At 30.7% G+C, this 12,060-nt stretch overlaps 1 protein-coding gene across 1 annotated transcript; it reads right to left on the minus strand.

The window, feature by feature from the left end:
• Window positions 1–1,023: 1,023 nt before the first annotated feature.
• Window positions 1,024–5,006, minus strand: LOC111012741 (putative WRKY transcription factor 14). Its single transcript, XM_022286992.2, has 3 exons — window positions 4,249–5,006; window positions 3,078–3,221; window positions 1,024–1,925 (listed from the first exon to the last, which is right to left on the minus strand). Exons 1-3 carry the CDS (start codon window positions 4,770–4,772, stop codon window positions 1,319–1,321), a joined length of 1,275 nt encoding a protein of 424 aa, XP_022142684.2. The 5' UTR covers window positions 4,773–5,006; the 3' UTR covers window positions 1,024–1,318.
• Between the last annotated feature and the right edge of the window lie 7,054 nt (window positions 5,007–12,060).

The raw sequence follows: 12,060 nt of genomic DNA on the forward strand, positions 1-12,060 counted from the left end.
ATAATGAAATGGTTCTTTTTTTTTTCTTTCAATCAAGGAAAACATAATTGGGTTTGTTGTTTGTTCTTGTTCTTTCTTTTTCTTTATTGAAAAATGAAACGGAAACATGTTCGATAATCATTTCTTGTTTTCTTGATCTCTAACCTTTTAAATAAATAAAAAAGTAAAATTTTTATATTAAAATTAATTTTTCAAATTAAATATTAAAAAAAAATTATGTTTTATTTATTTATTTATTTATTCATATGTATTATGTCTTTCCTAAGTAAAAAAATTGACAAAAGGATGTTTTTATCCATGTTTTGGAAGGAAAAAAAAAACTTGAACCGTGAAAACAGAAACAACAAAAAACAAAAAACTTGAATTTTGTTGTTTCTTAAATTTCTACATAATTTTAAACGACACTTATAAATGAAAAACGAGAAACAAAACAGTAACGAGATATTTACTACTATACACAATACAAAACACCGCCTTTATTCTAATATCTAGTGACAGTGGGTAGAATTATTTATCTCAATATACATTAAAAGAAAAGAAAAAAAAAGTGTTATTATTGTACACAAAAATGAAGAAGAAAACAAACCCCTCATGGCCAAAAGTAGGGTCTTGAATGATTTCCTCCACTTCCAAAAGATACAAGCCAAAGCCAAGTCCCATCTTTACATCAAATCTCTTTCCCTTTTTTTCTTCTTCTTCTTCTTATTTTTTTTTCCTCTCTTTTTTTGCATAGTGATGGCCTCCATTGAATGTACTTTGCTTCCACTGTGCAAATCTTCTGTTCCTCAGCTTTCTGTCCCATCCTCACACCCCATATTAATTCCCAAAAGGAATTTGGGTCTCATTGCCTTGCTTCCAATCACCCAACAACCCAATTTCTATGATCAATCTTTTAACACCCCCTAATTAAGTCCTTAATTACTCTCTTTCTAGTCAAAATTAGGGTTAGTCATCTCTTAGGTTAAAATTAGGGTTGTAATATTGCTATATATTGTCAGTGATACGTGTCTGTATAGATAGATGAGATAAAGTAAATAAGTAGATTACAAAAATTTAAAACCATTCATTACCCACAATTAAAAGGGTAGGGGTATGATTTACATGTTCCACAATACCCTAGAGAAATAATTAATGGAAAGATTGAACAATTTTCAATAAACTAAAAATCACCCCAAGAAAGAAAGAAAAAGAAAAAGGAAAAACACTAACTTATAAAAGCAAATAATTAGAGCTAGGCCTAGGCGCTGCCATGTATATATGTAAATTATATATTGTTTTGTATAGGTCTTTGAAGTGTGGTGTGAAAATTACCCAATCATTAGCCTCCATTGGCTTCTTTGAACAAGTTATTGGCATTTGAAGAATAATTCCCAATCTGCTGGTTGTTATTGTTCTCTGCCCAATCATAGAGCTCCAAAAATGGATCTTTACTTCCTTGGCTACCGAAAAGTAGCACATTATTCAGAAGGTCTGCTGGATCATGATGATGATGATCGTGACGACAACGATTATCGTGCCCGTTCATTTGATCGGCAAAATCTGCAAAAATTAGGTCATAGGGGAACTCTTGATGATGACGATCTCCCTCCCGATCTTGATGATCATTATCTATTGTTGTTGGTGCTGTTGTTGCTGCTTTCTCTGTTGTCTGGTCTTCTTCCACCTCCTCCCCCTTTACGGCCCCCGTTAATGGGGAGGTTAGATTGTCGTTGTTGTGCTCGTGTTTCGGGCTTGTTTTATGGGCAAGGGCGGGGTTTCTTGAGGAGTGGGAGCGAGTGGAGCCAGCGAGAGCGTTGCGTTGAGTTGGCCATGGGTGGTTGTGCTCCGAGGTGTAGGTGATGACAAGCATGTTGGGGTTGGTGCGGCTGCGCTCCACCTGTTTTCGGGCAGAGCAGCCCTTGGAGCTGCTGCACCGATAATAACCTCTGAAGATAGAAGAAGATAGGGAACATAAGATAAGGGTTTTGAGAAGTGTTAATATTGATCTTATATATATTATGAATTGATTCTTCAAAATATTTATAACGCGTAAAGATAAAATGTGTGTGTATATATATATATCATAGGTTTGTTTAGGTACAAGCATAAATATAGAAGTATATAATAAGATGAAAATTAAAATGAAAATACATGATCAGCTTGGAGTTTATACCAAGATTGTAAGGACAAAATAGTAACCAAGAATAAAGATCGTCTGGAGCAATTACCTAAGTTCAAATCTTTTTATCTTTATTCCTAGTTTTTGTTCAAAAAAAAAATTATAATAGCATGAAAAATATATTAAAATTTTGATTATGCATGTATTTAAGATCCGTTTGTTTTGAAAAATTATATTTTTTTAAATCTGCACCCGCTAAAAACACAACTTTAAAATTCTAACTAAAATTAAAAGATATATATAGTTAGAATCATTCTTAACCAAATAAATATGGCAACTAAACAATAGTAGCATTTAAAAACTAATGATAACTAAAAACAAAACATTATCCCTAATAAATTCTTTTTACAAATAAAGTCCATTCTAAACCTCAAATCAACTGATCATTTCGATGATTGGATGATAATCAATCATAAAAATGAAAAAGAAACTATTTAATTTCTTAACCCTCAACACCTATTTCCATCCCGACAATCATTAAAAAACTGACAATTTATTACTTAATATCTTTCTTAATTGTTAAACATTTAATGATAATCGGAACGAAGGTAAGTATTTTCTAGAGATAAAACATATATAGGTTCTAAAACAAAATCGTGTTCAAATCAAAACTAACTAAGATTCTACATATAATTATTTTCTAAAAAAAATATCAAAGTTGACAATTTTATTATTAGTTCTCTCAAATCACATTGATAAACTGATGAGTAAATGAGTGAGATTCATGAAATTATTGGTGCCAATTTCTTGTCATATATATATAGGGAGAGACGTACAGAAACTTGCAGCAATATTTTGCAGGTTTCTGGAAAGCAAAAGTTTTTTTTCTCTTTCCTATTTAAGGAAAAATAATTTAACTGAAAATTATAACATGAAATTAATAACAACTAAAAAAAATTAAAAAATATATATATTTGACCTTGGATATGGGGATCCTTTGATGGGCTTTTGTCCGTACTTTCTCCATGCCCATAGATCAGAAGGAACCACTTCGCCGCTGCTTGACCGGCTGTTCGCCGGCGCCGGCGCCGGAATGCACACCACCTTCTTCACCTGGCTCTTCCTACAAACCCCGACCAAACATTAATCATGAAAACTTATTTAACTTTCGGTTTGGTTCGGTTCGATGATTATTTTGTCTAGTGTGACGATTTCTCTTTGTTTCATAATCTGTTTTATGATTATTCGTAATCATTTGGAGGGTGTGTTTTAAAAGTAAGATAATGTCTGAACGAAGAAGTAAAAAATTTTAAGATCAATTTGATAACGTTTTTGCTTCTTGTTTTTGTTTCGTCTCTTTAAAATAAAACTGCATGGTCGCAACACTATATAAATTCAATAATGAAAAAATAATATTTTTATTTATGTTAGAACAAATTAAAAACGAGAACAAGAAACAAGAAACTTATTACTTCTAAAATTTCTATACAATTTTAAAAATCTTCTAAAACAAATTAGAAATAAGAAATATAAATAGTTGTCAAATATTTATATTTTCTTTTAAACGACAAACAATAACCATAAATGTTACCAACTCTTAGTTTACTCTACTTAATAAAAAGAAGACCATATTATTTCTAATTATCACAGTACAAGATTATGCTAATTTATGTAGAATAAACTTGGAAGTTCAATCTAACTAGGATTAGACTTGATCAACAATCGAGTTTTCGTATTTGTGTATAAAGTTCGAAAAATATCAAAATGTTAGAAAAATGGTATTTTAAGATCATAAGCTCGAACTGTCCCTTCCAATAATTTTACTATATTCTTAAAATGACTCTAAAGAAGGGGAGGAAATTATGTTTTCTAAAACCCATAATTTTAATGGTGGGATTTCCCGAAAGGGCTTCCATTAGTTTTGAAATTCTCTCTACCAATAAGCATAGTTTTAATTGGACTTCAATCTTTCACCAAAAAATCATAAAATAATTTTATAGAAAAATTCAAGCACCAAAAAAATTTGAATTTTTTTTAAACCCACCAAATAAAAGGAACAAAACTGCCTCGAGAGCAAGCTTGAATTGATCTTTAATGAAATTAGAAGAAAATTAAGTAAAAATAATCTAAATCATTAATGTTCTTCTCACCTTCTTTTAATGGCCGGATTTCGTGGAGGAGAGATCTGCAGCCCGGAGTTTTCCAGTGGGTTCGAAACTACGGCGGCGGAGGAGGCGGTGCCACCGCCGCAAGCCGATGCTTCAGCCGAATTCCCCGCCGCAGCCGCCACCGTCTCACTCGTAGTATTAATTACACCACCACCCACTTTCGAGCTCGGAGAGATCTGCAACACACGTGAAAATATATTACACGGCCGTTCCGCCACCGCAGCCAAACTCCCACCACCGCCGCCGCCGTCAGAAGCAAAATTGACGGTGGAAGTATAGTGGTGAAGAAATGGATCTTGGGTAGTGGTCGGAAACAATAATGGATCTCCGAAATTCACGGAATCGTCGGCGGGAAGATCCGGCCAGAGACGGTCGCCGGCGAGAGAAAAACCCGAGGAGACAGCGCCACCGTAACCGCCGCCTCCTCCGGCGGCGGAGGTCGCTCGAATCACATCGGTCAAATCACCAGCTTGATAATTCTCCATCTCAAACAAACTGCAAAACATATTTCAAAATTTTCAATTTCAATTTCAATTTCTCCCCCTGAAAATCACATGCAGAATTTTCTCGCCGGTGGGATTTTTCTTTTCTTTTTTTTTTTTTTTCTCCTCGCTTCGGAAGGAAAAAAAAAAGAACAGAGAGAATTATAGAGAGAGAAACAGACGCTGACTTCTCTCTCACAAAAACCAGCTCTCTTCTATACGCAACATGAGGAGAGAGAGAGAGAGAGAGAGAGAGAGAATAAATTAAGAGTTGAGGGGCTGAAGTGAGAAGCGAGAGGGGTCAAATTTAAGCAGTTTGGGTTTTCCGGGGGTCGATTATGAATTTTGGGAAACTTTTGGGGTCGATTTAGGATTTTGAGGGGGTTTTTTATTTTATTTTATTGTTTTTGGTAAGTCTCGTAATAAAAAAAGACTAAAAAAAAAGTCATTTTTCGATAACAAGTGATGGGAAAGTAAAGAAGGCGGCAAGTAGCCGCATTTTTCGGAGAACGCTTCGATGCCCTTCAATTATTTTTTTTTCCTTTTTTTTTTCATCAAATAATTTTCACCACTATTTATGATCATTGTAATCTCTTTTCAATTAAAATTTTATTGTAATAAAAAATTTTCGTACTTTCAATTTTGTAAAAATAACCGTTAGATAAATGAAGTCGTATAAACAATAATGTGGAGTCAATAGTACCAAATAAATGTCTTCATGTTATTACATGCTTATGGGTTTGAAATCAATATAAAGAACGAATCAATATTTCCATTGTATCCTAAAAAAAACAGACGAAATATGAGAGAAAATGTCAACATAATATCACCTATATAGATACAATATTAATAATAATAATTTTTAACTTATCTAAAAATGCTTGTTTGTTAATTTAAATATTTTTTATAAATTTTTTATTTTTATAATTTTTCTCATAAATACTCATAATTGATGTTTCCATAAAATTGAGTACTTTCATCGATATTGATATATAAACTCGGTTCTTTCTTAGTTTGTTATAATTAAATATATTTATTTATTTATTGTGTAATTCCTTTCTAATTTAAAATCTAAATTTTTAAATTTGAAAGATTATTTACACGTAAAACTTTACCCTCCATAAAAAAGATTTATATATGTATGAATTTAGTGACTAAGGAACAAATGAGGAAATTGAAGGTATAACCTACTATTTAGTAATAACTTCTATGAAAGGATGATACATATTTTGAACTGAATTTACTTTTTCTTTTAAGAGGGAGAGAAAATTTTGGTGGGATGTTGTATTGGGTTTTCTTATTCTTGTGTTCTCATTAGTTGAAGAGTTGGAACAATCGATCAAACTACGCTATTTAGGTGTCATTGTTGAATAATTACAAAATAAATGGTAAAATAAACGCACGTCATCATTTAAATCTATTTTTTTATTAAAAAAATCGCTAAGAACGAACCAATAAATTTACACAAAATCCTGCTGATAAAATACTCAAAATCAAGCAAAAGTATAATATTGAGATAACTAAATGCCACAAAAATAAAATTGTCCAAGCACAAAATTGCTGAACTTTTTAAAACTAGTAACTATTTTCTTTCTAGTTTTTTAAGAAATTGTTAGAAAATATTTATAATTTTTGAAATAGCTTTTGTATATTTTAAAGAAAACAAGTTTATCTTTAAAAAGAAACACACACAAAAGAAATAATAAAAAAAAAAAACAAATCAGGTTTCTTCCAAATGTCTTATCAAACTTTAAAAAAATAAAGAAAATAATTTTCATTTTTTCCCGTAAAATTTCATCCGAACAAATGATAAAATTGTGCTAAGATAATATTGTTTGGATAAAATTAAAATAAATTTTGATACATAAATATTAAAGACAAATAAAAAGGAATCAATAGAAAAGTTAATTAACTAAATTTAAACCACAAAAATCAAGGATTTACAAAACAACCAAAACATTCTCTTACAAAAAACAAATTCCACATTGTAATAAAAAAATATATTTAACTAAAATGATTAGTTAATTAAAACAAAATAAATTTCAACCGCCAAAAATAAAATAAATAGACGAAAATCTCGGGCACGTGTTTGCAAGAATTCGACCGAAATCTCATTTATCAGCCTTCAACTTTCATGTAATTTCTATTACTATTTATTCCATAATTTAGGGCTCCGTTTCTGGTTTTTATTAACTTATTTTTTAATAAATAACCATAGAATTGTACGGTCTCCACACATATAAATTTAAAAATAATAAAATAATTTTTATTTATGTTTAGAACAAATTAGAACGAGTACAATAACAAATCACTTATTTTTGTTATTTTTAAAATTCCTATTTAATATTGAGAATATAACAAACAAAATAACAAAATAGTTGATTAAGTTTCTTAATAAAACTGAAAACGAGAAGCAATGAAACAAAAAATATTACCAAACGAGTCTATAAATAATATACAATAAAAAATTCAATATTAACTATTTATTGGAATACGTATATTCAAGGGCGGTTTATTAAAAAATGTAGATTTAAAATAAAAACGTAGTAAGTAATACGTCTCCCTAATTTTTTATTCATACTTAGTTCAATCTCTTTCATATAAGAAAATTTGTTTTTTGTATTAATAAAATAACATTAATAGGGTCTATCTTTTTCCGAGGGAATGATTACAATTTTATATTAAATATGTATAGATGTCTTTCTTGTAAATTCATTATAAAACCCTTTTGAAATTTAAATTTAAAAATTAAAAATAGAATTTGGAATCAACCCTTTTTTTATTTAATCACAATTTGACAGTTATTTTTTTAAATAGATTGCAAAATAAAGAAAATTGCCAGTAAAACAAGTCTGTTTTTTAAATAGAGAACCAAAAACTAATTTTTTAAAATACTACTCTTTCCATCTTACAAATTTTCAATATTTTCAGATTAATATAGTTCTAATTCAGTGTAAAGAAAATGGCCTTTGAAAATTAATTATAATGGTATTAAATTTGGATTCCTTTGTCTTTGAAAATGCTACTCCAAAATCGAAATTGAGATCTTTTCATGGAATGTTTCTGTTATGGATGAGAAAATCTCAATTCACTTTATTCATTTCTTAGGTGTAACAGGATTCAACTTTATAAATGAGGAAGTAGGTTAAACCGACAAATCTGTGAATTTGGTGTAATCTCAGAGAAACCAAATTTCTGCTTTCCAATAATTCTGAAATATATGAGACATGGATGGTCTTCTTCATTGCCTACAAAATACAGAAATTTAAAAGTTTCAAGGATCTGATTGGTGATGATTTTTTTTTTTTTTTTTGGTAATTTGTCTTTAAAAATATTTTTATAATCTTAATTAATTTTTTTATATAAAATTAGTTTGCAAAGATATCTTATTAGTTATTTCCAATTTGACTAAGATTTCAAAATTATTTTGAGAGTGAAAGAAAAACTAATTAACTTAATAATTTCTATCTTGCATTTTATGGCAAATTAAATGCTTAAAAATCATTATCAATATCTAATTTAGAATCTTTAAATCCAAATACAATAATAACATCCCAAGTCGTACATGGGTAATATTATTTTAAAAAATATAGTTTTGTAATGTACTTGATATTTAATTTATCTTATTGATGTGAAAAAATCAACATATTGTAAGTGAATGAACACAAAGACTTGTTTTTCTTGGCAATAGTGCAATGAAAACCCATGTGCTAAGGCTCTCCCTTTCCCCATTAAATTAAAATTAATTAGCTTCAAAAATCAAGTTTTGAATCTTGACTTTAACTAGTTGACCTACAAACTGTTTTTTTTCCCTTTTTTGAGTTCCAAAAAGAAAAATTAGGCATTTATCACACATTGCAAAGATGCCATTTTGGAGCAAAAGTAGTGACATAAAATATAGAAAAGAAAGGCAAAATTTTTCCTATATACTTTATTCTTTTCCATTAAACAAAAAAGATTGGTTTTTTTTTTTTTATGATTCTCTTTCGTCCGATCAATTTCCATTTCATACTACGTAGGATAACTAAACAATATTTATCAATTTGAGATTAGTCCTAACTTAAAAATGTCCTAAAAATATTTGATATTTTCTAAATTACACTTACCGAGAAAATTGGGATTCCACTCCGGTCATTTGAAAGTCAATATGAGTTGACCTTTTTGCTCACGAGGGATTATTGGTGGGTGTAAGCAATTGCGGGGTTTGAATTTTATAACCCCTTTTTTGTAAATCAAATTATTTTTAGTATGATATGAACATCACTACCATTGTAGTCCACTTTTCATGATCTATATGGAAAGCTAAAGCATTTGCACTTTTCTCTCTTTTCCTTTTTTTTTTTTATACACTTCAAGCTAAAGAATGTGTGAAAAATGGTGTTAGAAAAATTCCCTTTTAGTGCTTAGGGTATGATTAACCATCAAAATCATGCCTACAATATTCTTTATGGACTTTCTCGACATTCATATGCATTTGTAGAAAAACCCAAAACCAGTTTTAATAAGAGAAGAATCACCTCGGTGTGAAATGTTAGATATCCAATATATGAATTAAATTTATCCAACCCATCAACTTAAGTTTTTGGATTGAGTGGTGGTTTATTGATCTCTAAGATGAAACGACAACATTGTGATTTGTCACTTTGTTTCTATTTGAGATTTGTTTTCCGTCCATGTACGTTGGGGAGAATTTTTCAAGGGAATTACCGTATCTAATGAAAAAGAACTTGAATTTCGAATTTATAATGTAATAACTTATTATTTAGAGCTCATTTCTTTCGCGACAAAGTAACTTATTTAGATTTGGAATGAGTTATATATGTTCAATATTTTTGTAAACTATGATCGAATATTGTGTTGGAAAAAACACCTTTTGCTTCTATTTACAGCAGTGATTTTAAGATTTTGATTGCCTCTATAACCAACTAGACGGTGGTATTTGTTCTTAGATCAATAATAAAAATGTGTCTCTAGGTTTTTAAATTTCACTCAATTTGTTCAATTAAATAATTTAATGGTGATTAATGAAAGCAAAGTATTGATTTAGGTACTTAGAGTAGAGTAGATGCATAGTGTAGGAATGGTTGACAAAAAGTAGTAGGGAGCAAAAGAAAGGTGTTATTTTATTACATTGTGATTATTTAAATGGTGTTTGTTTTAGTACAAAAAGGGTCAATTTTATTTTAAGGTTAGCTTTTATTCAAGTCCAAAAGTTTGAGTTTGTTGCAACAAGGTTTAATTTATGATTAAATTAATGGTATATTTAAAAAAAAAAACACATATTGCAAAAGGATGCTCAAAGATTCACATATAATTTTTCCCATCTAATATTATTGCAAAAAAAGAAAATTGGGATTAATTTCATGGTACTATCATGAATAAGATTTAGGTGTTGATTAATAAGTAGATATTTTTGTAACGTCCCATTAAAAATTTGACAATTTTTATTTTGTTAAACAAGAAAATTTATGGTTCGTCAAAGCAAGCGTAATTGACATATATCTCAAATCAAGAGATTGCGAGTTCGATCTCCCACCTCCACACGAAAAGTTTTCAAAACACTATCTCCTCTATTTAAAACATCTCTACATAAATTCTCTGTATCTCTCTTAAAATTATTTGTTGAGAAATTAAGATCCTCCAAAACAATTTCCTCAGTTATGTACAATCAAATCACAATCACACAACACAAATAAGAGATTAAAGGAAAAAGCAGAAAACGATGCAAGAATTTATAATGGTTCGCCCAACAGTTTATGGACTACATACGTCTACTCTTCCGCTAAGATGAAAGCTCCATTAATAAATCGAGATTTGATATAAAGCACTCAAATATCTCCCTTATTCACCTTCTAGAGATCCCAACAAAAGCTTTTTAGCTTCTAAGTATTACAACACACTATACTTAAATACACGAATAAAAACTCACCATAAAATCAAGATCTAATTTGATATATTTTTGACAGATAATTTGTATTTGACTTTTCTTGGTGTTTTTAATCAACTAGGTGGACAGGTGTTGGTGACTCAGCTCAAGTTTTTTAATCTAACTCATATGGGTATTTTTTACCCATCCAAACAAATTCGGTTCGGGTTTTTTTAATGTGGGCCTTTACCCAAGAAGTTAGTTATGCCACCTACGGATAAATGTTTGTTGGGGTGGCAGAGTGAGGGAGAGAGTGCGTGAGAGAGAGTGAGAGAGATTGAAAGAGAGAGACAATTTGTAATAGGGTGAGAAATTCTTTCTTCCATCCTAGGGTTCTAATTTCAATCTTTCTGAATTTGTGGGAGCTGGATACTATTCAAGAAATGGTGTTTAGTGGTTGTTAATCTCCATGGGAGTGCATGAAGAATAGAAGCACCGATTTGAAGAGAGTGTTGCTTCGATTCTTTGTTTGAGTTGCTGATTCTGATTTCTTGATCATTAATTAATAGATGACATTCAACAGTGGATGTAGATCTTCTTGATCGAACCACTTTAAATTTGTGTGTCCATCTCTTTCCTTAAACTCCTCTGAGCTGACGAGTTTACCTTAGCTCTTGTGCTCCGGGGAATAATAAAAAAAAGAAGGTGTCTAAAAAAGGAAGCAGAGGTTCTTCACTTCACGTGACATAGCTACGCTCAGGTTTCACTAACTTCGCGTCGGGTTCACTTCCGTGAAATCTTGTTAAAGCAAACCAACGGTTGGTTGAACCTTAGGACGGTAGCGAAAAGAACCTTCTAGCTAACCGGGTCAATTCAAACTCACTACATATGAAATAGAATTGAGAAGCTGTAGGAACTAGAATGAACAGTGCTGTAGCAATAAATGCGACAAGATTGAGACTTTTTAAACATCGTTTCATTTTTCTTTAATTCGCAATAACTCGGGATTTCATCCCATAGAGATGAAAAATCTTTCGCCTGTAAATGAAATGGGATGATTACATCTCGATGATATCTTTTCGTTCTTTAATTTTGTTGAACACTGTTTTGGTTGGGCTACTGTTTAAGATTACGTCTGTTAACTGTTATATTAGATATTTTATTAGTAAATTAGATCTAATATTGGTATCATAATTACCTCGGGTACGTTGATTTTGATATGCTCCAACGCCTCTACCAATACCCCAAGCCTCTGCCTTGAAATTGCCACAAAACTGCTCTGAAATCGTCTCAAAACGACTCTAATTTCAACTAGGAAACCCTAAAACCCGAAACTGCATATTTATAAAGTCGATACATCCCAACGATGCTACAGACGGAAAAAGTTTGTGAGCGTTGTAGCGCCATCTTCCAATGCCTCGACGCTATGCAGCGCTGCCTCGTCGG

Source organism: Momordica charantia (assembly GCF_013281855.1).
Source record: "Momordica charantia cultivar OHB3-1 chromosome 3 unlocalized genomic scaffold, Mcharantia_2.0 BLBB01000003.1, whole genome shotgun sequence".
NCBI lineage: Eukaryota > Viridiplantae > Streptophyta > Magnoliopsida > Cucurbitales > Cucurbitaceae > Momordica > Momordica charantia.

Coding starts and splice junctions, on each gene's coding strand:
- LOC111012741 (XM_022286992.2), bottom strand. CDS start 4,772: ATGTTTTGCAGTTTGTTTGAGATGGAGAATTATCAAGCTGGTGATTTG. Junction 3,222..4,248: donor AATCCGGCCATTAAAAGAAG/GTGAGAAGAACA, acceptor CGGGGTTTGTAG/GAAGAGCCAGGTGAAGAAGG. Junction 1,926..3,077: donor AAAGGATCCCCATATCCAAG/GTCAAATATATA, acceptor TTCTATCTTCAG/AGGTTATTATCGGTGCAGCA.